Source organism: Pyxicephalus adspersus, chromosome 5, assembly GCF_032062135.1.
Source record: "Pyxicephalus adspersus chromosome 5, UCB_Pads_2.0, whole genome shotgun sequence".
Taxonomy (NCBI): domain Eukaryota; kingdom Metazoa; phylum Chordata; class Amphibia; order Anura; family Pyxicephalidae; genus Pyxicephalus; species Pyxicephalus adspersus.
The window spans coordinates 42,666,245-42,693,903 of record NC_092862.1 but is presented as its reverse complement, the minus strand read 5'-3'; the positions used below and the strand labels follow the sequence as shown (position 1 = coordinate 42,693,903).

General features: G+C 38.0%; 1 protein-coding gene across 1 annotated transcript in view; it reads right to left on the bottom strand.

Moving 5' to 3' along the window:
- Positions 1-26,508, bottom strand: part of CDH2 (cadherin 2) — a 197,520-nt gene extending 171,012 nt beyond the window's left edge. Inside the window, exon 1 of the mRNA XM_072411285.1 lies at positions 26,031-26,508. Coding sequence (XP_072267386.1) covers positions 26,031-26,096 — 66 coding nt within the window. The 5' untranslated portion in view covers positions 26,097-26,508. The remainder of the gene's footprint in view (positions 1-26,030) is intronic.
- Positions 26,509-27,659: the final 1,151 nt, after the last annotated feature.

Here is a 27,659-nt window from a genome sequence, read left to right as displayed (position 1 = left end):
CTAAAAATCAGATAAAAAAAAACAACTTACAATTATTAGAAAAGAACTAAATCAAATAGCTAAACTTACAATAAAATAACATGCGTGGGAGGTTTTACTTGGCAAAGGACTTTTATTTTTTCTATTATTTCCAAATGTCCAAAGCTTGCGTCCCCTGCAACAAACTGTGGTTCCTCCCATCAGAGTTGTGTTGTAAAGATGGGGTCCATTGGCGGAAACAATGACAGCAGGGGGCGCAGGCATTTGACACTCTCAAAAGAGTCAAATGTTTAAGCTTTAAGTAAAGGTTTTAGCATGCAAAAACATGGAAGTTTAAACTTCCTGCCTAGAGGTACGGTGTTAAAATTCTGGGAGTAAATAATACATAAATCTAAGGCTACGTACACATGTGCAATGGTTTTTGATAATCTGCTCAGGGCTGATATCGGACGAGAATTTGGCGTGTGTACAGTGCTTGTTGAAAATGGATCCACGGACGACGAACGAGTATAATGCAATTGAAGGGAGGAGAGCACAGCGGGGTGCCGCTCAGTCATTCTCCCCCCTTCTCTCCCCATACAGCAGAACGGTGTAGTCGTTTGTGGTTGGAAAGGAACGTAAAAGATAATTTCCAACGACAATTATTGCATGAGTGTACTTAGACTAAAGCATTTAAAGTTAACGGTTTTAGCAACAAACACAAAATAAATCAAATTCAAACGTTCATAAAAAGTGGGTCATGTAAATGTAATGTTATATACATATACATTGCTAGAAGTAGCATGATAGTATATATTGCTATAATAATATCATTACAGTATACATTTCATCTGTAGTTTTGGGTAAAGTGTAGGTTATTTTAGGGATTAGGATCAGAATAAAAATTAGGTTTTTGATTTTGGTTCTGGTTTAGCGTTTACATAAAGGCTTACTGTAAATAAGCAGCTATTCATTTTCTGGCATATTATATGTTTAACACATACAGTGAACGTTATCTAAAATAAAATAAAACTTCTGAACCAAAGTGGCAATGTTTCCAGAAGCCAAATATAGAATGTCATTTTAAATGGGCTGCTAGGGTAAGATTTTTTGTTATTTTATCATTTCTAAGCAGCACTTTTTGTTTTAGATTTATAGGGAGAAGCCAAATATAGCTATTTTTTTGCTTCCTGTGTCCCTGCTGAGATGATTTTTCTTTTCTTTGTGTCCAAACTTTCTTTTCAAGTATGTTGGAGCGGAATAATTTAATAAATCTCAAGTTATCCACAAAAATAAATAAATAAAACCATCACCCCTTTGTTACTAGCGCATAGCCAAACCATTATTATGTATTTGGTTCTTTAGTTCTGTTAAGTATATCACTTAAATTATTTTGCTGTACCAGTTTGATGAATTGAAAAACTACCTGTTGTTCTGAAAAAAATACAGATTGATTTCTGTGTGTGTCTTCAATAATACAGCTAGCTCTGTTAAGCCAGATAATTGTCAGATAATTGTCGACTGAGACAAACAGGTATGCTCGTCTTGTTTGAAAATCTGGCATGTGTACAGCAGCCCCCCACCCATGGTGGATTGATGAAGGACCGATCGGGAAGAACCGTGTTCACTCTTATGGAGGACAATATAGCAGGGTTCCACTCACACGTCTTCTTCTCTCCCCTCTTCATAGAACAGGATAGTGCTGTATATAAAGTACTCATTCATTTATCTGGCAATGGAAACATTCTTGAAAGATCGATTCCAGCAACAATTCTCTGACATCTATTGAGCATCTTTAAAGGCCTTCAGTTAGCTATGGGGCATACAGAACCTAACTTCTTTATGTTACAGAGAGAGAAGGAGAAGAGCAGGACTGTGCAGTCCTATCTTGTTTTCTCCTGATAGAGAAAGATGAGTATTGTCATCCCAGGACTAGAATGTGTTAGTGGCAGAATCACTCGGTAAATATAAGAAGAAAAAATAACCAATAACCAATGCAACCACCACATCTAAGGACCGGTAAGCTGCAGTACATTGCATTATTTGTACTTGGGTTTAGGTATGTTTTACTTAAGAAACGTTTAACTAATCTCATGGAATCTGTTGCCAAGTTCTTTGGCACTATGGGGAAAATTGTAATTTAGGTGCCTTTGTATTGCTAATAATCACAAATCTCTGCTGTTGTCACTCATACCTTTCTAAAGTACACATACACAAGAACACGAATGAAAGAAGATTGGCCTTGGAATAGGGGTTGTGAAAACAGCAAAGAAAAGGAAAAGCATTTAATGGTTATTTTGTCATTGGATAAACAATAAAGAACAAAGAGGGCTGTGTGTGTCGCGCAAAGAGCTTAAAATCCATAGAAACACAGCTAAAGGCATTGTCAATAAAAATGTAATTCAGTATATGACACCCATATAACAAAAAGCTGGCAATTTAGTAGATATGATTTTTATGTACAAAAAAAAATAATCACTATGGCCTTGCTTATTGAAGAGCAAAATGTTGAACATTTAAAGAATTCTGTGTTATTTGTCAGGAAAATGAGGCACAGAAGTGACAGCATTGATTTTGCTTCCCCAACCAAATGGCGTGCCTGGTCTTTGTCATGGGAGGAATGCAGGTAATGCAGCTGAGACTTTCCAGTGCGCCAGACAGGAAGCTCAGACGGTCAGCCGTGTTTTGACAAGGACTGTAATCACCCAAAGCTGTCAGTTCTTTTTTAAAACAAAGACTTGGATGTGGAACAAAAAAACTAAAGAAAACTTCCTATGAGATCCTCTATAGCTTTGTTTGTTTCAATGGGGTTGATTTACTAACAGAATAAAAGTTGTTCACTTAGCAAAGAGATATTTCACTTAGGTTAGTAATGTGGAGAAGACTCACTTCACAATGATTGTTCAACCACATGCGGGAAAATGTAAAAAATAATAGGATTTTTGCCTGCTTGTAATTGGATCATCGAAGTCAACAGAACTTAATCTCACAGTAAACAGTAAACTAACAATAAAATTATTATTATAAATAATAAACAGGACTTATATAGCGCCAACAGTTTACGCAGGGCTGTACATTAAATAGGGGTTTCAAATGACAGTCAGATTCAGACAGTGACACAGAAGGAGGAGCGGACCCTGCCTCGAAAAGCTTACAGAGGTGAGGGGAAGTATCACAGTATTCAGTGAAAGTGGGAAAAAACAATACAGGTCATAACAACTTTAACTAAGTCAAGTGCCACTGGAGTCAATTTACTAATATAGGCTGTTCACTTAGCAGACCAAATTTAAATTTTGCAAGGAAATTTTTACTTAGTCAATGAGGTTAAAGTTTCCTGACATTACCCATCCAATCACGTAAAGGAAAAAAACTTTTTTTTTTTTTTTTTTTTAAGTTCCTTAAACATTGTGAAAATGTTATAAAATTACAATCACATGGCTAAATAAAAACAAGCATTACGGTAAAAAAAAGAATGGATATAACAAAAACATTAGTAAATTAAGCCATTAAAGCTCAACTCCTACTAAAATTTGATTTCAGTTTAGGACAAAAAGGAAGTGGTACAAAATCTTTAAGGGCTTAAGTGTGCTCTTTGTGGAGATTTCCCCTCACTGTTGTATCTAAGAACAGTAATTGGGCTCAATCATTTTTAAATTATAAAATGACCAATAATGGCATGTCCTTGAATGATGACCTAATATGTTCGTCCCCAGTAAACGTACAATAATGTAATCATCTGTCATTATACTACATCCATACACCATATAAAGTATTTTCTTGTATGCATTAGATTTTCAGCTATTCTAACAAATAGCAGACCTATTCTTTAAAATGATGCCTTAAGGTCACTAGAGGCCATTATCAGAGCACGGTTCTCTATGAAAGATTCTAAAAGAGTGTGTATTGTGTTTCACTGCACTGTGCAATATAATACAGCACTATCAGATGCCTCGAGGATAGTATTCTTTTTAAGCACAACACAAATCACTTTAGCATCTTTGTTCTGAGTCCAGAGTTCTATAATAAGGTTTCAAGGCACTTTCTTGCTGTCTGGATATTAGCTGTGGATCTCACCGAATGTACAGTGAGAAAAACACAGAAATATTATTAATCTTCTTGCAACCTTTCTCTTCCATTCAAAGAGAAAAAAAATGTGTTGGTGTTACATTACTTGACAGTCTAGACTTAAGAACAAGGACAAAAACAAGTTTCTTTATTGAACGTGCCCAAAAACCACTATTGTGTCTGTGCTTACATCTAACAGGTTAGAGCTCAAAAAAGCCAAAGAATTAGTTAGAGGGAACAAGCTGAGATTAATGCAGGCTTGCCTCCTCGCTGCCAAAGTGGATTTGAGAAGCTCTAGTGGTTGGCTTCCCTACTGGGAACGCATCAAAGGATTGGGATCATGGCGATTAAATTCCACCTGGGAGGAATTTAAGGCCCCACTACACAAAGCAAACACTAACAATAAGACAAAAGATGACAATATTTCTAAATCTAAGAAAAAGCTTACTTCAGCAGAGATAATATTGGATTAATCTAAAAAGAATTTACATGTACAATAATAAGGGAGACCAGAGAACCCAAATTCCAAGCTTGCAAGCAAATCTTTTCCAATAACTAAATAGGTCTAGTCTGCCTTAACATAAAATCTTTTTTATATGTTCTTTTATCAGTGCCATCAAAACATATACAATACAGTGAGCTGTTGGTTCACTGAATCAAACGGTATGTTTGTAATAGAAGGCCCCCAAAAAGCATCCTGATAGTAACTGTAGATGAGTAGCTTCCATCTGTCTATATGATGTTCTGAGAGTAACAAAACATAAAGCAAAGATTTAGTCTTTGATATGGGTCACTAGAAATAGCTATTTACCCAAGTATTAAAAATGTTGGTAATATATCTATTGTGCTTCTGAAAAGCAGGGAAAAGTAAAAAAGTAGTATAACTAGGAAACCAAATAGGCAATAAAAGTTGCAAAAGAAAAGCAAGACAAAAAATTAGGATTCCATAAACAGCTCAAATGTTCCTTAAATTATTGGGCAAATGGACACTAAGGTGAGGAGAATCTGGGGATACCCCAGGGGCCAATAACATGCCTCAGAAAGCCTCATTATCACACATAGAGATTTTCTGGCTATTTAGAAGCTCATCATGCAATGTGGTTGAATTATCCCCTACTAGAACAAGAAAGGAAGGTGTTACTTTTGTGTGTGATGCTTCTTTCCATTAGAAGCTCTTGACCTAAGAACTATCACAGAGGGCTTTGTTTTTCAGTGTATAACCACACAAGCCACATGTAGTGGTATAGAAAAACATTTTTTATTGTAAAGCCAATTTTTTGCTTCTTTAACAATAATAATTCGCAACCAGCCAAAAACAGTCACTGTGAATTCAGACAATGGCCACAAAACCATTGACTATTAATAAAACTCTTGCTACATATTTTTCATTGGCTTTACTTCAAGGTTTCTGAAAACAAAAGACAGTGCTCTGTCCTCAAACAATCCCTTGTAAAGACTTAGTGGACAGACAAAAAAAATGAATAGATGGAAAAGATTCCTGTAAGAATTTCCCATTTCCTGTCTGAGAGTTTTACCAACTGAAAGGAAATGATGGTAAACAAGTGCTATAGAACAGTCTGCATTTGAAGGTTTCGAAACAGCATAGAAAATTTAATAAACACAAATAAAGGAAAGATAGATTTGATGTTTACCCCATCAGTCAAAAGGAAATTGACAATAGCCAGGACTGCTAAAGACAAATCAACAAAACAAGCAGTACCTATTTATTCTGGAAGTAAAAAATAATTGATCCTACCATTATCTTTAAGTGATCTTTCCATAAGTGAAACACAGGGGCTGCCGTTATTGACCTCAATCTGAAAATGTCAGTGTCAGGCTGTCTCTGGGGTCAATGACTTCAGAATACAGATCAGGAACGTCAGAAAAAAGAAAGATGTTCTTGTTTATGTTTATGTTTTCCTCAAAGTATTAAAACTAAAGGATCAGCATGGAAACTAGGCAATTGGCATTTTCAGATGGAAAGGGCTGCAATGACAGCCTCCATACATTCTGTGGATTATTGTATTAAGTCTGGTTTTTTTTTCAGCAGATAGTGTATATTAGTTACTTTGGGACTGCATGACTTATTCTAATAAGTAATAAAAAATACTATGTGTAGCTGTAGTACATCTTGCACTCTACTGTCACTCTCATTTCAGCGCACATTGTAAGTGTGCAGAAAGTGGGACCGAGCCCATCACGATCCCTTGCATCATTTTGTCCCTTCTTGCCCAAGCTCTTCTTTCCCTTGTCCACCCCATCAATTAGATTTCAGTTCCTTTAATTGTGTATTTAAAATGTGTAGTTAGCTCTCTTCCATTAGTTTAGTTAAAAGGAACTTCTTAACCTTAATATAATCCTATGATAGTGTGGATAGGTGGTAAGGGGACTGATGTTGTGAATGTATATTTGTCATTCGATCAAAACATTTTTTTTTACTGATAAATGTTTAAGTAACGGTGTATTGCTGATTGATATCCATGGCCAGTTTATAGTAGGAATAAACTCGGGCAAGCCTAATATTCCAACTGTGTAAACCAATTCAGTTATAAATGGATATGGCCTTTACAGTAGGTAATCTGCTGGAATGGCTGGCTTAAACAAAGAAAATAAAACATTAAAAGCTTTTACCCTTCCTGTGCCTGAGGATAACATCACTGACCCTACTCCCAATATTGTTGGAAGCTGAGGATCATAAATGTTGAAAGAGGTCGTTTAAGCACCGTACTAAGACGGTATGTCAACTTTCCAAGCATCCTTTAAAAAGGCCCAGCAATGTCACCCTCACTAGATGACGGGGTAACATTTCTTACTTTTTGTTTCTTTGTTTTTTTTTTTGTTTTCTTCAAGTCATCAGTTTTTATAGGAAGGGGTAGATGGGGCTAAACAAGAAGTGGACCTGTGAGGCTAAAGAGGAGTAACATGTATGGAACTGTTCTGCTGCTTCTTATCTGCAATTATATGCCAAGGGTACATTTATTTTACTGATTGCCCTGTCATAATAAACTGTACTAATGAATTCCTGCTAGACAGCCAAACTTTAGATTTTAAGGATAGGTCTGCTTTTTAAAAATGAGCTAAAATAATGAATACGGGCCAATCCACTAATCCTCTATAATCTTGGCACTTTGGTCCTGGGCCTGTTCGTTCATTTCCACAAATTCAGTTTGCCTTTTGGTGTTTTAATCATCTTTACTGAAGATACAGTATTTCGGAAACAATTAGCTAGTCATGCATGTAACATAAAAGACAAGACTTGCAATCTAAATTCACTCTGCTGACATCCAGTAAGAATATGACAGCTTCCAATGGCTCCTAGCAACAAGAAAACGAATACCGCTATTATATCAGCCCAGATCAATACTGGAGGGGGTAGAAGGTCATTACAGTGACTGATTACACACAAAAAATACTGAAATTATAGAACTATTTAAGTAAAATTTAGATGCTAGCAAGTGATGACAACTCCTTGAAATATTTCTCAATATTTATTTTTGTCTCCTGTCAAGTCGAGTTCAATGAGTACTTGAACAGTCAATCTAGTCTATTTATTTACTGTTAAGGATAAAATTAAAGCCACGGGGACATTAAGCAATGTCGGTTCATGGATTCCAAATGGAAAGCAAAACATATCTGAATTCTTTCTGACAGGCACCTGGTCATTGCTTATAGACCCCCTAAGTGAATATTTGATTAAAAAGTTAAGTCTTTCTGCTACTTTCCTACTACATCTAGAAACTAGGCAATTCCCTTCCTCCCAGCAGACAAAAAATATTATTTTTTATACGAAGGGTGCTGAGAAGTTCCTGGCTTTGCCCCCTTACCGATAAAATAGAAAAATGAGTGTGGGGGCATATGACAGCTTAATATCTTAGTATGTAACTGTGCAAATATCAGGTCTTTGCGATTCTTAAAACTGTTTTATCTTTTAGTGAGAAGCTGTGATGGCAGAGGCACAAGCAAGTTTCATGTCGTTGGAGTTACGGGATGTCATGAAGTTTTTTGTCCTCGGGGAAAGTCAGCAAAGGACAATCACACTGAGATGTCACTAACACTGGGGGAGAAGTGTTCTTCCTACAGCACTGTCAAAACCTGGATATCTCATTTCAAGACTGGGCATTTCACCGTTGAAGATGAGCCCCGCCGTGGGCACCCCCCAACCTCAACTGACCTGGCGACCTGCAATGCTGTCCATGAGCCGATTATTGAGGACCGGCGCAATCCGCAAAAAAGATAGCCCAGATACTTGACATCTCAAAGGAGAGTGTTGGTTTGTTATCACCACTATCCTAGACAAACGCGGTGCCGAAATGTTTGAACAGTGATCAGAAGAAGGAACAAGTTGAAGCATCCAAAGCCATTTTAGCCCAAGGAACAGTCAAAGGAATGGCATCGGTTTTTTGGGACAAAGACGGTATTCTGTTGATGGACTACCTACCTCAAGGCTCTAGTATCACCGGACAGTACTATGCTAACCTCCTGCTGAAGGAGGCAATTAAGACAAAACACTGTGGAAAGTTGACCAAAGGTATCGTTTTTTTGCAGGACAATGCACCTGCGTACACGTCCAACAATGTGGCTGCCAAATTGAACACCCTGGGTTTCCAATTGGTCCACCCACCCCCTACTCACCTGACCTGGCCCCTTCGGGCTCTTATCTGTTCCCGAATTTGAAGAAACACCCTAAGGGGCAAAGTTTTCAGGACATTTCTGATGTCAAAGATGCTGGTTTGCGGCCCAACCAAAGGTCTTTTATTTGAACAGTCTAGAAAAGTTGCAACTACGCTGTACCAAGTGCATCAGTCTCAGGCGGGAATATGTTGAATAAATGTGTTATTTCATAACTCTGGCTCTCCTCTTTCTGGGCAATGCCAGGAACTTTTCAGCCCCCCTTCGTAAATCCTTTACGTTTTAGTAAACTATGCAAACAGCATAGTAGCTAAGACAACATACTGTACTGGAGACTAAAATATCCTCCTTTTATACAGTGACAACAACAAAGTAAAGTACTGGCTGTGATACTTTAGTTTTATTTGCAATAACAATTACATTTTCAATGTGTCAGTCCAAACATTACTGACACACAAACATTTACCATAAAGTTAAAACATTTAAAAAGACAACAATTTCTATTAAAAAAAGATCAGACCGTTGATCACAACTGAAACATTATTTAAACGGTTTATATATATATATATATATATATATATATATATATATATATATATATATTTTACAATGCACAATATATTTGAAAACCACCATTAATACCAATAAACTAAGCACATACCACCATTTATTGTAAATAACTAATCTCATACCATAATTCACTGGAGGATGCTCAGCAAATGGCACCATTTGCTCCAATAAACTGAGCACCCTCCCACCTATATGATCAGTTATTACACTTCATACCTACCTTCTCTTTGACATGACATATTTTATACACATCACTTCCATGCATTTCAACATCCTGACCCTGCTTACAATAAACTCTTACCATGTGCAAGGATAAGTGGGATCAAAAATGGGTATTAATGGTGTTTTTAATTGAGACACCACAAGTGTTCAGACAACACAACTATAAATTATTGACAAAGCAGACTTAAGTGGACCAAGATACTGTGTTTTCCAAGACTTGGCTTCAAGAGACCACCACCAGCCTAAATGCCTTTTTAACATCTTGTAAGTGACTGATCAAACTGCCGCTGAAAGTTCAAACTGCCATTACAAGTGATCACAGCAAAGAAGTATATAAGGGACATGTTGCAACCAAGGCAAAAGGTCACTATACCCCACTGCCTTTAGTGATTTTTCCTGATAACCCTACATTGCCATACAAGTCACCAATGGCATAGCAAGGGGAAGGAAAGCAAGCAAAAGTAGAGGAGGTTCAAATATGAACACTTGCATGTGGCAATTGGGAGGTAGCAACTTGCAGCTATAGGATAGAAAACAGGAGTGGGGGATAGGAATAAGGCATATAGGGGAGGTGTAGGCACACTGGAGGATGCCACTTTCTGGCACACCAGGTGCCAGAATGTGACATCTTAGAAGGGCTATTCCTGTAAAGTGTGTAGTAACTGGTTCAGTTAAGGAGCTTAATGCAGCTGCTCAGCTCCTGTGCAGTGGTAAAGGCAAAAAAAAATTTTTTTAGAGGGCATAAAAACAACACTGGAGTGCAAAGGAAGAAATGTGGATGGAGTCAGCTTGAGAGGAGATTCATGATTGAGAAAAACGGAGGTTGCATATTTACTTTTATTTGCTGATACTCTGGTTGGACAAATTTATTGGACCACAGCATTCACTGTCCTTTCTGTGCTACACATTCTGCCATTACCCAACCCACACCACTACAGTCCAGATGGAACATTTTCTGGGAGGGAACACTAGAAATCCTAATTTCCTCAATACTCAACATTATAATAAAACATCTGTTAAATAAGTAATCCATATGGTCTGGCTGAACAGGTGAGAAGAACAGCACATGTCTTTTATTTCATTTCACCTGCACTATTCTTATAACTAATGACAGTGGAAAAGCAACTGCAAGATCACTAGCAAGCAACCATCTTCTGCAAGGTCATAAGTTCCCTCAAGTCATGAATTACTCTTTGATGATTGGAACTTTATGCTGATCTGACTGGCTACAAATGGCTGTATCGATATAAGTTCTACTGTCATAAAACCCTGTGCTTGGCTGGCTTCCACAAAGAACTGAAACACAGAAAATAATTTGGTTTGGATAGAAGATATCCTGAATAGGCTACTCAGGAACTGACCAGCTGCAACTGTACAAAAGGAGATAAATGAAAACAGAAAGCTTATTTTACGCTTGTAAAACTGTTATAGTACATTGGGTAATTACACACTCCCTGATCTACCCAATTTTCTACTTTCCAATACCTCTACTAACTTACATATAATTTTCTGTCACTGAACCATTTATTTTGTAGAACCAAACAAGACAAAAAATGCACCTGTTACTTTAATGTACTACAATTTCCCCAAATGTATTTTTAGGCACTTAAAGTTCCACACTAGCACCTCCAAATCAATGTTAAGTTTTTTTGAAACCAAAACAAAAATGTGATATTGTTATTGCAGCTTACCAGTTCTTAGATGTGGTGGCTGCATCGGTGTGACTTTTTTAAAGCTTTTCCCCTTTATTTTAACATGGGGATCATTACAGTAACAAAGTTTAATGTCCTTGGGTGACACGCTTTTTAGAGCCATTTTAGACTTTCAGACCACTTCTTACCTTGCAGGTAAATTAAATTGTGAGCTTTGGGCAGGGTCCTTTCCTCTTCATGTGCTATGTATCTGTCTTTCATTTGCAACCCCTATTTATTTTACAGAGCTGAATAATATGTTGGCACTATATAAATACTGTTTACTGATAATAAAAATGGGTATTCTTTGCAAAGCGAGCTATCACTACATTCACTAAGTGAATTATCCCTTGCAAGATGATATTTTTTACCTTATTAGGTGAACAGCCTAAATGTATTTAGGATGTCACCCCAAGGAAGTTACAAGGGCAGAAAATATTTATCAGAATCAACAGGAAGTTTGGAATTAAAGTAATAATCTTTATAGGCTGAGGAAGTAAATATAAAACCAAAAACTTTTTATCAGTTTTGGATAGAGTGGGAAAGAATTAAAACTCCTTACAGAAACTGAGTGCTATCTAGGAGATTTATTAAAGATATGTACTCTCATTTCCTGTCCTATTGACCAGTATAGTTTTACCAAACAGAAAATGATAGAAAATCTACAACAGTGACATAAACAGAAATAGAAATCTGATATGAGTCGTAGCTTTGCCCGCTCCACAAAATTAAAACATTTTTTAAATTTTGTGTGTGCTCTGTTGGAAAGTTGTGGATAAAGTGGGGAAGAGTTAGTTTTCCCATCAGGCTTGCAATGCTGTCCAGGCTATCATTACTGAAATGATTTACTGTCTTGTAAAATATTGTCAGAAAGACAAGAAGTGTAAGAAAATTTGCAAAAGCAAAAGCGATGAGGAAATCAACTCTTCCCTGATTTATTCATAATTAAGAAACAAGTTGTGGCTTGATACAGACTATACACTATTTTAGGTGCGGTATAATCCTTTGTCAGGCTAGCATGGTACATTGTATATCACTAGCTACTATAAAGATCAACAGACATTTTTCTGTACCTGCAGAAAATCTACATTTTACAACATAAAACATTGCCTCACATTTTTTTGTGATAACTGTATATCAAATTTGCTAACACTTAGCACATACAGTTCACTCTGATATTTTTGCCCATGGACGTGTTACTAGTGAAGAACAAATGACACTTTATATTGAACCATTGATCCAACTACATTTATATCTTGTACACATGTTTCCGCTGCAACCATATTTTAAAGTATGGTACCACACACCAGGATGAGACGAAATCTGCCCCTAGCTTCAGCTTTGACACAGAATGAGTGACCAATCTGGATGTTTTTAATGTCATTCTTCTGTGAATGCTTTTCAGGCTTACTTATTGACTTCCAAGCACTGAACTGCAATAGAAGGACTCAATGCATATGTAGTACTATTCACATAAAAAGCTAAAAGCACACCAGGATTTAATAAAATTACACACAATAAATGCTGAATATCTATCATGCTGTTCTTTCTTTATCTCTGTAAGTAAAAAGAAAACAGATTAAAAATATATCAAAAGGGCTTTGAATTAGAGCAGCAAATGTGCCTTATCTTTTAAAGGTTGTTCAATATGTTTATAAAGAGTATTCCATTAGAACCAAAATATCTGCACAGCCTTGCCGTTCCACTGTGCCAGCAGCAAAACTTACAGAGTCTTCCAAATAAATGTATGAGAAAGAAATGTGTCTGTGTGATTTACATTACCCGGATTTTAAACATACACTAAGATTATGAGTGGTTGCTACAGAATATGCAATCACCTTCCTATCAGATATTTTTTACATGTTGTTTTAAGCTGACTATCTGGAGGGTATGTTGGAGGTTTTGTATTGTTCTGTGTATTGTCCATGTGCACGGCTTCTTTTTATTTCAAAATGATTTAAGCAGCTGCCATGGTTGTTTTGATGGATTTCAGTGAAACACCAGGGGTCCAAAATTGACTTGAGACATGTTGGCCTTCTGGTGACGGATCTACTTTTAGGCCTTGTTCACAGTGGAATCCAAAGCTGGTATTTTTAGGCTTCTGAGCAGCCAGGCAAAGGCCCCTGCTAGAAAAGTCTGACAAAACAGACTTTTTGTTATGGGGGAAGAAATGGCTTCTCTTTTAAGTGCTCTGACCTGAGTTGCCAATCACCAGGACCAAAAGATGTTACATTCACTGGGCATTGATATCACCCAGAAGTTACTGAATTGCATTGGTAGCTCAGTGATTTGTTTCCTTTGTTGCCTGGAATGACACAGGAACGTAGGTGATAACCAATATAGGCCCTTAGCTGCAACCTATCGTCATTTCAAAAACACACATCCCGATAATGATGTTGGCCATGCTCCTTGGAATATTTGGAAACTGTGATTGGTTTTAGCATCATCTCCAATAACTGAACAGCGAAGGTCCCACGAACTGTTAACCATAGGATCAATTATTGGGATTATTCAGCCTGCAAGATATATTTTTGACTAACCTTGAAAAAGCAGCAATAATTTTTTGCTTGCCTGCTCTGCTTTGCCAGAACCACATACCATTTTTATTAGATGTAAAAACCTATTGAATCTGGTCTGTACTAAACTGATGTATAACTTTAAAAAGATAAAGGATTTCTATAATATACTGTAGAGAGCTCTCCAATGGTTCCTTTTCAATGCAGCCTCTTTATACCACTGACTGCTAAATCACTTGAAAAAAAGGCATCTTCTTCAAAAATGTTTCATAACGGATATTAGCCAAGGTCCCTTAGATGCAAAATATATTAAAAAAATCACAGTAATGGCTTAAATATGTGGAATGTCACAATGAGTAAACCCAGACATAACAAAATAAAATATGCATCTAACATTTATTTTTAGTCAAATGTATGCAAAAAAATTGGAAAACCCTGTATCCTAATTCATTAGGTAAGTATGGTAAACTGGCTCCAGTCAGACATGTTAAAAAAAATCCCAAGCAATTCGAATATGCTTTTAAATATAATTTAACAGGATTTGTTAGTAAGTCTTATATATTTCCACATATATATATATATATATATATATATATATATATATATATATATTTATTTCCATATGTTACCACAGAGCTATGGTGATTCTATATATATATATATATATATATATATATATATATATATATAAACAATCGGGCTTTACAGACTGACCACACTAATCTGATCTGTCTGTTGAAACCACTCGAGTTACATAAAAAGCTATAAAGACATAATTACTTCTATTTTCTATAGAGGCTGAAAGTAATCCACATCCAGTCTTTCTGAAAATTGCAGAAAAATGCAGCACAACAATATTTTCTTTATAAGTCAGTTTCCATTTCCATTTTCCATTAGTGTACATATTTATAAAATCTTACTTTACATGATTAGGAAATAAAATAACCTTGCATGCCCCCACATTTTCAGCACATCATTTTTATCACAACCGATGAAAGCAAGAGAAATAGGCAATGATATATATACAGTATATACATTTTAAATGTCAATTCTAGCCTGAATCAATTTATTTGCAAATCATTTTTATTTTCAGAACACAAATGTAACCAAAGTGATATGACAGGTGCAACCATCTTTATAAGGCACTGCAGAATATGTTATGTACAAGTAATCAGTAGAGTTTGATTGATAATATGAACGTTGCTCCATGTTAGTTCTAGTCCAGTTACACAAGGCATGGCAATTACACTGCATAGAAGAATGGATACCAGCTCCAGTTTTGTCAATATCAGTACAGTCAGAATCACTTTTTTGATTTACGAAGGCCACTGTAAAAACCATCTCACAAATCGATAGTCCTATCTGCTCTTCTTCTAAAGTGCTGTGACACGGTTAACACAATACAAAGATGAATCCATATGGGAAGGTTACCGCAAAACATTCATCCACCAAAATGCAATAAACAGCACCTACTGTGTCATCTTATGTTTCACAGTAGGTGCACAGTATTGTTGCATTATTAAATTTGTGGCTGGACATTAAAAATGACAATTGCTTTTTACTTATACAGGTGATGAATTTATAAACTGTTTATAACAACGTAGATAAATCCCAAGGGCCAGGTAGACAAAGCATTTAATATTTATTGGTGGTAATATCATTTGGTAAAGCTTTGTTCACACTAGTGCAATGAGAAATCTCCGGTCAGCAGTATTCTGCCATTTCCACTGTTGACCCTCCTTAGAGACAGGGTGAAGATCATTTTTGAACACTAAAAATTCCTCATGTGCTATTTTTTTTAGTGCACATGACCTAGGTGTAGACATCAACCCCTGATAAAATAAACTGTTTTGTCAGCATACTTTTCCAGAAATGTAAATCTACAATATAATTCACAGAATGTTCATGGAAACTTTTTACAGAACCTGGGTCAATATGATCAATATCGATTGTGATATGTGTCTGGCAATAACTCCCTGTAATGTCTGGACCTTTAGCCTACAATTTTTAATGCAATTATCTAAATATATGTGGTTGTCAAACCCAGTGGACACCATTAGTATATACTACAGAGCAATAATATTGGTTTCCTAGGAAATAGGACTAGTTAAATCACTTTCTGCATCATATCTATCATCACTACCCTGTGGTCTATTACTCAAAAAAGGTCTCTAAGGAAAAAAGAAACACTTGCAAAATCCATTAGGTCTGTGACTGCCTATTTTGTACCTGGTATGCCTCTTTATCTTTTACATTTTTACTTTAATTATACACTAGACAATCTAGTCTCAGTTAGGATTCTGTTTCTCTTCTCTTACCTGGGTGTAACTATGTGCATATACTACAATGATATATGTGCAATAAGGGGGGAGCAGCTTTGCAGTCCAAGTGCCTTTTACGAGGGGGTGCTGAGAAGTTCCTGGCTTTGCCCGCTTTCAGATGAAATTGAAAAATGTTTTTGGGGGGGCACATGACAGCCTAATGTCTTTCTCTGCCATCACAGCTTTCTTTAGTAAGAAGCTGTGATGGCAGAGACACAAACAAGTTTCACGTCGTTGGAGTTACGGGCCGTCATGAAGTTTTTGTTTCTCCAGGGAAAGGAAGGACACATCTCCCCCAGTGTTTGTGACATCTCAGTGTGAATGTCCATTGCTGACTTTCCCTGGAGAAACAAAAACTTAATGACGGCCCGTAACTCCAACGACAAGAAACTTGCTTGTGCCTCTGCCATCACAGCTTCTCACTAAAAAAAAAACTGTTTTAAGAATCGCAAAGACCTAATATTTGCACCGTTACATACTAAGATTTTAGGCTGTCCTATGCCCCCACACTCATTTTACTATTTCATCCAGAAGGGAGCAAAGCCAGGAACTTCTCAGCACCCCCTCGTATGAGATTCCCACAATGGAGACTGCCTACATGGACTTTGGATTTCTGCTAGTGGTTGCTAGTGGTTACTTTGACAAATAGCAATTTGTGCCCCCCCCCCGGTCAGTTACCAATGACACCAATGATATATCTATCTATCTATCTATCTATCTATCTATCTATCTATCTATCTATCTCTATCGGTAAGGGTGACATTCTTACCCCTGGCCAGCAATGTAAAAAGGCATTTCGTCCCACTGACCACCATGGTAGTGTACTGTGAGCTGTTTATATATTGTATTATTGTCAGAGGTTCTCTAAGACCTGAAAGGCATTTCAAGGGTTTCCTCAATTAAAAACAGGCTGCACTAAAGAATGTTATGCTTTAATATGAATAATTTATTTAAACAAATAAGCTGAGTATATTGAAATCTGAAATATTTTAAAGTAACCCTGTAACCAGAGTGCCTCTAGAATGCCTTAACTGGTCTCCCCTTGTAAAAGCCTACTGAGAAACTAACCCACACCTGAATTTTCATTTCCTGTGGTCTCTGTAGTGGCCACTTCTTCATTCCTTCTGCTGAACTCAACATTACTACAAGACAGAAGTGACAAGTAGAAGAAAGGAACCACTAAGTTCTATAGGGTACATAGTAGGTTCATTCTCCTAGAAGTTTTGTTGATGTTTGGTGGAGTGGGCATGCATTTACACTTCTTTGGCATTCTGTGATGGCGACAGGGTAGCTTTCAGTCAATACTGTGTCCAGGCCCATGAAAGGATCTCTAAAGATTGTTTTCATTATTTTTCTGAAAAACATTTTCCAGCAACATTCATCTAGTAATATGTAACAGTTTTTAGGAGATTATCAGAAGATACTGTACATAGAGTTCAGTTGGTACAGTAGACAGAAATATTTTCCAAGACACAGCTGGACTTTGTATCTCGAGTTCTCATAATATAAAATTTCCAACTGTCATTCTGGCATCATCTTTTGCTTAACACGGCAGTTAAAACAAGGCAACAGGCTGTACAGCAAAGCTTTAAATAGGCAGATAGCTCAACTGTAGCACACACATTGTGAATGTTAGAAGCAGCTCTTTCACACAATGTAACCATTTTATTGAAGATTTACCCATCTTTAAAGGATTATTTTAATACAAGTGACATGCTACTGAAACATTCATTCAGTAGCAGCACATACGTAACTGATTCTGCTAAGCAGGGTTTAACCTATGCACACAACCACACCCAAATACAATACAATTCAAGTGGTTAACACTTTTCCTATCACTTGCATTGCCCACTGTTTGAAAGTGAGCATTCATGGATTAAGCTTCCGGTATAGTTGAATTGAAACTGTCAACAACTTTATGGGGCTTGACTTCAGAACTCAGAATGGGAAAGTAAGCCAAGTAAACCAGTTGGATGATCCCTACAACTTCACCACTACAGCTCCAACACAACAGTAACATCAACTCAATTCTCAATCAACTAAGTGTTTTTGCATCCTATAATTGATGAACCTGCAACATCCAAAATCTTCAATACAGCAATACCGTCAACGTACTCCCCAGCAGGAAAGCTGTACAAAACTCCTTTGCAGATGAAGCATTACCATTAACCACAATCTAATATAGTAGTTTCAACTTGCTCCCCATCTGTAAAGTAGTATCATCAGTTCCCCTTTCTAAAACAGCAGCACCATAAGTCCAACTCTCCAATACAGTACCATTACCAGCACAGTTCTTTGATGACAATGCAGTACCACCAGCTCAATTCTCTAGCTGAGCCCCGTTCTCATCTTACTGCTTTAGCAAAACATTCGCATCAGCTAAAACTTGGTGCAAAGCAATGCTATACGTTTACCTTTTACAAACAGCAGTGGCAGGAGATTTCCTTTCTAGAACTACAGTATGATCATACAATTTCCTACAATACAACATGATTTCCTAACTTTCCAGCAAAACAATACCATCACCTCAATTTCAAAAGACGAACATTACCATGAGCTCACTTTTCAGCAAAGCAGTATCATCAGCTCATATAATCACATGTGGCTAGCATTACTCTTTTTCAGTGTAGCTTGCAGATAGGTGTAATTAGGAAATATGAGATCTAACACGGTTCTACATATACATGGAGAAATTGCTGATTAGTAATGGCTAATAAAGAACAATGAATCTTTTTCACAAAACGTTTGAAGAGTTTTTGCTACCCACTAATATAATCTCCATAAATTGCAGGTTAGACAGTAAACAGGAAAGGTGAGTTGCTTGGCATCAGCAAAATAGCATATAAATACCTTGGAAATTTATCTCATCCCATCTAATTTTCTTAATGTAAAATGTAAAAGATTGTTATGAATGATCTTAGTATATTAGGAGCCTGTGTCAATGTCTATGTATCAGTTTGCTGTTAGCAAGAAATGCTTCTAAGATCATCCAGAATTTATTAACTGGTGCATTTGACCTGCAGTTTAGCTCCCTCTGATTGGCATTAGACTTGCTTCAGGTAAGCTTTGGAGGTGTTTACACATTTCTATTAGCCTGTGATATCAAGTAAGAGGGTAATGATGAGAGTTGTAATCTCAAAAATCCTTGCTTAGCTAAATGAGTCGAGTGCCCTGTAGGAAAAAAAAGCAAGAGTGCCTTACATGGGGATAGCACTACTGTTCATATCAGCAATTCCCAACCAAGGTTCTGTGGAACTTTAGAGTTCCTCCAGAAGTTCCCAGGAGTTCCTTAAGCTTTGGCTGATTGACCTTTCATAAAATGGTGCATGAGCTACATGAAGCCAAGGAACTTTATAGCTGTCTGTAAGGGTGGCATTCTCATGTATGGGTGACATTTTTCTGGCTGTCAATCATTTTTCTTCCCTGACACCCACAATTGAAAAAAAATGTGAAAAGCTGATTTATATACTGATTTCCTTTAAACAGTTAAAATATGTTCACTTATCCCATGATACAACTATAGAATAAGTAACCTATTTAAGCAGATTATGGGGCACATACAGCAGTAGTCAGTGCAAACAATTCCCCAAATACCATCTGACATGCTTATTTCAAAGTGAATATATTCATACATGTAAATGTTAGTAAGAAAACAATTTACAGAAAACCAATAAATGAACATCAATGTGAATATTGTAGTATACATAGGAAACCTGAGCATATTACACAACAAAACCTTGTACCATTTTGTGTAGGAAGACTGGGCCTAACCTCTTGTTAAGCAAACACAAAGCGGTGAAGATTATGGTAAATGGCACAAAAGAACTAATACAGATGAGCTTGTGGAATGCATTGTTCTCCATAGTACAGAAGCTGAAGAACTGCAGTTCTCCTCCCCTGCTACCATCACCATGGAAATCGCCAGACCAAGACTTTAATCCAGAAAGCAGGCAACCTTACAATGCCCTTTCACTTACATTTAAACATACTTTCTCCTAAGTATTTAGTATGACAAAAGAAAGCTTGCATTTTACACTAATTGGTTTTTCTTTCCTATCTTAAAAAAAGCATCGGCTAATGCTTTCCTTCTACAATTTTTGAAATATGGAATGTAGTTGAAGGAATTCATTTTATTGTTGCATAAACTGACAAAATATTTCACAATGATGCAGAAAGGAAACACCCCCCTGAAAAGAACTTTTAAAAAAGATTATAAATCATGCTGAAAAATGCCTGTAGAGTGTGTGTGCTGAATCTCTTGGAAATTAAATGAAAAACCAATGGAAGTAGGCTCTAAAATTCCTTGGTCCAGACTTGATTTTGCAGGCAGGCTTGATTGTATACTAATACATGAACCTTGCTCTAAATGTATGTTCTTGTAGGGCTGGTCATAATTTGTCCAGTTGCGATCTTATCTCATGGCGATCCAACCCTATACTAATTGGCACTTTCCACTCAAACTAAACATATCTACTGATATATTCTTCCAAAAACAAGAAAACGGAGCACATTTTAGATATAACATTTTGGTCAATAAACATGACTTTACCACATCCCACTGCCATATTGCAATTGTCAATGCAATAGGAAATAATCAACATTACTAAAATCTACAAATATATAATTACTTAAAGCTCAAATAGAAACTTTTTGTTTAGGATAAAGTTGGAAATAGTTAGACCATCGGCCAGGATATCAATGCTGTCTGTGTCCACATTTGGTAAATTTTCTATGCTATGTCACAACAAAGAAAAAGTGAGGGAAAATCTCCCACTCCCTATTTGATGTGTATGAGACAGCACAGAAAGTTAATGCAGATCCTTCCAAAAAAAAAATAAGCAGCAAAAATCCACACAATTTAGTAGAGTATGTAGGGGGCAGTTCTCTTAAGGTTTTAGAAACAAAGACAAGTTTTTTGACTTTTTTTTGTCCAAATATTTATATATATATATATATATATATATATACAGGGTTCTCCCCAGGCCCTTTTAGCTGGGCTTACCACCCGGCACTTTTCAGCACCCACCCGGTTGTTTTTGGGTGGTTACTAAAGAGTTTGGTTACAGTACAGGGGCTGCCACCCGCCTACAATTTCTTCCCACCCGGCTTAAAAAAATTTCTGGGTTGAGCACTGATATATATATGTTTGTTTGTTTCAATAATGTGTACATTCACATACTTGACCAGCTCACTATCTTTGCAGTTAGTCTGCAGTTAGTAATCTCCAGATGTTGAAGTTCCCAGCTATGCCAGGAGGTAGCAATGAGGCACAGTGGCATCAGCTGGCATTGGCATGGAACTTCCATTTTTGCATGCAGGTTTTACTTTCAATAATCCTGACTAAAAAATCAGCATTCACTCTAAAAAAAGTGATACCTGTATGAAATAGATTTTTATTCATATCAGTGGTTACTGCACTGAAGAATAAGAGTAAGGAATATCTAACAAACCAATGGAAGGGAAATATCTTCTCACTTCCTGTTCCTTCAGTATAATAACTAAAGTAAATGCTCAATGCCCATCATACAGAGGAGGAAAAAATCAAACAAGGAACATTGTCGTAATTTAATAACACCTTTTATATATGATCAATAGACCATCATTTTTTATTTACTTTGAATAAACAAAACTGTATTCAAAACCCAATCAGACACAAGGGAATCATCTATATTAGTGTCTCATTTAAATGATTTCATATTTGATGTGAATACAATTTTACTGGTCTAGTAAAGATTACTATTTTAGTAAATCACCTCCAAAATCTCAACTTCACGGTTGGATGCAAATGCTTCTCAAATCTGGGCAAATAAAACTGCATTGATTTTTCTTCAGATAGTGATGAATTACTGTCATTAGGGAAGTCAATTAGAAGGCATGTACCATATTTATATAATCCTAGTGGTGTAATTGTTGAAATACAGCAAAAATAATACCAGGCATGATTTAAAATCCCTTTCCAAAATATCATAAATGCCTATCTATGAAATGGTCTGATTTGGTCTATAATGTACCTTTAAATAAAAATCTCCTAGTCTCTGCAGCAAAATACCAAATATAGAAAAGTACTTCCAACAAAAAGAAATGGCTTTGCTCCACATTCAGCGCAACCCGGAGCTCCTAGCTTTCTTAACACTGTAGTGCTTGTCTTAGGCTGAGATCAGGTCTAGCCAACAAGAATAATGGCCATTCTAGCTGCTATCAGGGCTTGCTTAATAATTGTCATTCAAAACAATTGTTCTGTTCTTTAGGGGGTAAGGGACAAATGGGTGGAGCTGCTGTTGGGACTATAATGGCAGAACAATAGTGGTCGACCTTTTAGTTATTCAGCACGGTGGATCACTACACACCATCATTGGACACCTGTACAGCACATGCATCAGGGATATTTTTCTTCTATAGTCTGCAACATTATTCCCTTGTATTTGGTGAAACACATACACACACACAGACACACACAGAGACACACACACACATGCACGCACACACACACACAGACACACACACACATGCACGCACACACACACACACAGACACACGCACACACGCACAGACACACACATACACACACACACACTCACACACACAAAGGGCTTAACACTTTTCATTCTTTTACTGCTGAGAATGGGCCTTCTGTTTTGTTTAGTTTTTGAACATATTTCAAAGTTTATTTATCCTTTGTATCCTTTTTTCTTGCAACACAAGTACATGTGAATAAAGGGGGTCCAATTTATTATAACTTCCAACTCAGCTTCGTCCAGTATGGCACAATGAAACAGTAATCCATCTACAATCCAGATTGTCTGAAACAGTTCTTCCCACCAATGCTTTCATAAATACGGCAAAATAAAAAAAACAGGATGATTGCTTGTGACAACCTACACCAGAAAAGTAAAACTAGAATCAGACTGATAAGAATGGCGTTTTCTCCGCTCCTGTCAATAAACCTTGATATCAAGTATACATGAAAGTATCTTCTACAAAATAAATAATGGAAGCTACATTCCAGTTGTATTTTGCCTTGTGTTTCATCTCTCAGCAGGAACACATAATATTTACAAAAAGCATCACTGCCACAGCAAATAAATCAATTATACACCTGAAATGCAAAACAAAATGTTAAATGACACATGCCAATGTGAATAGGAAAACACAAAGGGGAAATTAAATTCCACAGCTGTAATGCTACAGATGCCCCCGATACTGATGAAACACAAGCCCATTTCCTGTTTCCCTGGATTCAAATGTTAAACTTACCCTGCACAAGAGCTTATCGAAAATCTCCCAACAAGCTGTCACCTTCTCACATTAAATCCACAGAAATAAAATGTCACATACTCAACAGCGTATTTCTTTATTCAAACCAGACTGATTGCATTTCTTATCATATTCAAACTCATGTATCCTTATGTATTAGTTTGTTATGCGCCTCGCTAACAGTTAAACTATATCTTACGGATAAATCATGGGGTGAAAGCATTACTTATTAAACGAGCCAGTCTCATGCATGTAAACAAGCCGAAATTAAGGGGTATTCTATAAAAGAGGAGGGTAGGCGACGGGAGTGCTATATCATCCAATCAGATTCCGCAGCTGGTTTTTGAATAGGTCTGAAAGTGAAAGAATCTTATTTGACGGAACGAGAAACAACTCCCATTTAAATTCCTTTACATCTATAGACCAGGGCAGCATAAGCAAGAAATCAACATTTTCCAACGGTAGACGAGGTAATAAGTTCTATCCAAAATATAGGGCCTAATAACTCCACTGACTTTCAAATTTAAAAAAAAAAAAAAAAACGACCCCTTTCCCCAGGAGGCAAATGTAATACTTTTTTAGATAAACTTTTATATTTGTAGCAACTAAAAAAGGATAGTGTTACAGTGACAACTCAAATGGTGATGTTGGGAACATTATCCAAGCAAGAGAAAAAAATAAAAGGGAATGCATGTAAAACATTGTGCAGTACACCGCACTACACACATTTATCATGTTGGGAACTGCAGTCAGGAGTAAAGAAGTTTATTCCTTCTCATTGGGGAAATAGCTGGGGTTAGCGGGTTAGCTTAGTGACTTCTTGTTGAGGAATATGTGGTTACAGTGGCTTGTTTAAATCACTTCTCATACAGGGAATGTCTGGGGCTAGAGTATACCTCAAATGAGAAGCAAGGGCTAGTGGGTGAATTATGGGCTTCTCCTTAGAGAACTACAGATGACTTTTGTGACTTTTTCTATCATTCTCATTTTGCACAAATACAATGTGGAGACAGAGGGAGAGAGAGAAAGCAAGAGACCATAAAAGCAGGAAGCCAGTCAGCACATTATGGCTTACAGACTGTAAAACCTGGAGGCAGACTGTAAGTAATCCCCACGGCTTGGCTGGCTCCAGTTTAAACACCATGGACAGTACTCAGCAGAGATGCAAGAACTGAACTGAAATGAGCATTGAAAAGAAAAGGAAAATGAGGTTGGGGAAAGAGTGACAGAAACAGAAGGTAAGATAAAAAGGAAGACAGATGCATGGAGAAAAATACCAGAAAAATCTGTTTTAATCTGTTAAAAAAAAACATATTAGTAGAAAAAAGAAAAAACAATGCATTATAATAGGGTGCAGAAAAGCAAAAAAAAAAGAGAACTGGTAATAAATAATATGCCAACTGAAGGATAAGTATCTCAAGACACCACTCCCACCTCCTTATTGTCACCATGTAAAATCACACAAAGAATTTCTTCACTGCTAAACATGCCTGCCACACACACAAAGAGGTAGTCAGTTAGCCTTTGGACCTCCGCCCCATAGAAATGCAAAAGGCCATCCTAATCATGGGAACGGCCGCGGTCTCAACCAATAATGCATGCAGAATTTCTACAGAGCTTTATTAAAAGTGAGAATGGCACTTGGAATTTTACTAAAGCTATAAAAAGGTGAAAAGCTACATAGGGTTTGAGTATCTCCTACTCCCTACAAATAATATTAAGCAATGGTGAGCTTTACCATCTATGCTGCAGTTTACAACAGTCGTCATTTAACCTCTATTATTTTTTTTTTTTCATTGTCTCCTAAAATCTGAGAAATAAATACTGTTAATAATATATTTTTGTTGTTTTAGTAAGGTTGGCCTTTCTTTTCCATTTTGAAATGTATCACTCCAAAGGTGAGGATGATCAAGGATGCTTATAATGCACTGCAGGCATATCTATCCCTGGGGGAAGCTAAACCAGATTGTGTTGTAATCCCTTCAATTGCTATGGTGACACAAAGGCACTTCTGGTGTTTGGTTACCCCTCGGGTTTATGAGGTGGCACTACAACAAAATGAGCCGCAGACTTAAAAGTATTATGTGGCCCACAAGCATGCAAAATATGAGCCGGCAAGCTGCAATTTACATGACAACTGATATGCAGGAAATCATGTAAATGTTGAGTGGATTAAAGAAAATGTGTATGGCAGAATAATATACAATATACAGATATCATATTCACCTAATTCCACCTGTGCCTGGCTGGCTCTAGGTTCTGTCCTAATCAGGGGTGCATGCACCCAAACTTATGGAAGTGCCACATTTATATACCACTGGGTGCAGCCACCCCACAGACAGGGGCACAAGTGGGGCACAAACTCCAGACATGTAAACAGTAAGTGAATGTCTGGTTTTATCCAAATGTCTGCAAGATATAATACTGGCCCTAGCGGAAATAAAAGGATAACCAAAGCAGTGACAGTGAAGGCTCATAGCAGGTGTGTGGGAGGTGTAAGCCAATACCTTGGGGGCACATTGTGCTCATTACAAGTTACTGACCCCCAGAGGCCTACAGGACCCACCAGCAACTCAAGGGTTACACCAAAGTACCCAAGCAGCTCAATGCAGCACATATACAATGCCCCCTGGTACAGATGAATATCCTGCATCACAAAACCCCCCACAATTAGTGATCACTATAACCTGATGAGGATAAAACGACTGCACAATGATGATCAGCACACAATAAAGAATTGAAGACAGACTCCTAACTAGTGATCAGAGCTGGCATCCAGCAGGGTGGTACAGAGCTGCCCATACCTGGTGCAGCAGCAGGGCCGCTTGGATGCAGAGGATAAGCAGCACGAAGCGAGCTCTCCGGCACATGGTGGTCTCAGGCGAATGATGGGGCTACAATGGCGAATAAGTCCCACAGATCTCTTCTTCTCCGTCACAGCGGCACAGCAAAGAAGCAGCAATAAGAGGAGAGGGGGGACCGGAGGAGACAAATCCCTACAAGCCGTGCACAGCACATAGGGGGGATTCCTCCTGCAGTTACCTCCCACCCCCCTCCAAGAGAAGTCCCTGGGCTGGATGCGATAGTCCCTTCTACATCAAGGCTCCTCTCCCCTTTGTCTGCCACCTTGTATTGTGGCCAGCAGAAGATAATCCAGAGGAGGAGAGGATGCTGAGGATGATGGTGGTGGTAGTGGTGATGATGGTGGTGCTCTTGGTCCCGGTGTGCCCGGCTGCTCTGTGCTATACACACTGCTCTCCCACTAACATCACACTGAGCGCTTCCCTCTCCTCCTCCTCCTCCTCCTCCTCACACACTGATAACAATACAAGGCGCTGGCTGGATGAATCCCTATGTGATGATAGGGAGCAGCACATCCCTGGCATCCCTCTAGATGTGCTCTCTCTATGCCAGCCAGGTGCTGATCACCAGAGACAATTCTCACAGAACACACAGACTAGCCAATGCCCTGGTGCCCGACCTGTGCCCCTATGGTACTTATTGTGCTGCCCTTGTAATCTGTAAAGCCCTGAGAACCCTTGGCACGTAGTATGCAGCCCCTGGGGTCCCTATAGCCTTGGTGCCCAACCTGAGAACCATTGGCATTTATTATGCAGCCCTTGGGGTCCCTATAGCCCTGGTGCCCAACCCGCGAACCTTTGACATTTAATATGCAGCCCTTGGGGTCCCTATAGCCCTGGTGTCCAACCTGAGTACCTTTGGCATTTATTATACAGTCCTTGGGGTCCCTATGGCTCTGGTGCCCAACCTGAGAACCTTTGGCACTTATTATACAGCCCTTCAGGTCCCTATAGCCCTGGTGCCCAACCTGAGTACCTTTGGCATTTAATATGCAGCCCTTGGGGTCTCTATAGCCCTGGGCCCAACCTGAGTACCTTTGGCACTTATTTTGCAGCCCTTGGGGTCCCTATAGCCCTGGGGCCCAACCTGAGTACCCTTGGCACTTATTGTGCAGCCCTTGGGGTCCCTATAGCCCTGGTGCCTAACCTGAGTACCTTTCGCACCTATTATTCAGCCCTTTGGGTCCCAATAGCCCTGGTGCCCAACCTGACTACCTTTGGCACTTATTGTGCAGCCTTTGGGGTCCTTTAAGCGTTGGTACCCAACCTCTGCCCCTTTGGCAGTTATTGTGCTACCCTTACAGTGTCTAAAGCTATGTGCTCCTTTGGCACTAACTGTGCAGTCCTCTAGCTCCCTAAAACAGTGGTGCCCAACCTATGCCCCTTTGGCATATATTGTGCAGTTCTTAGGGTCCCCAGAGTCCCGATGCCCTGCTTGTGACCCTTTGACACATATTGAGCAGATCATGGGGTCTCTAGAGCTCATTAGTGTCTAGGGGTCTCAGGCCCACTGTGTAGCCCTCTGCAACCCTGCAGGCACTGTTCTGTGTTTTGGTGCTTACTCCATTGAAG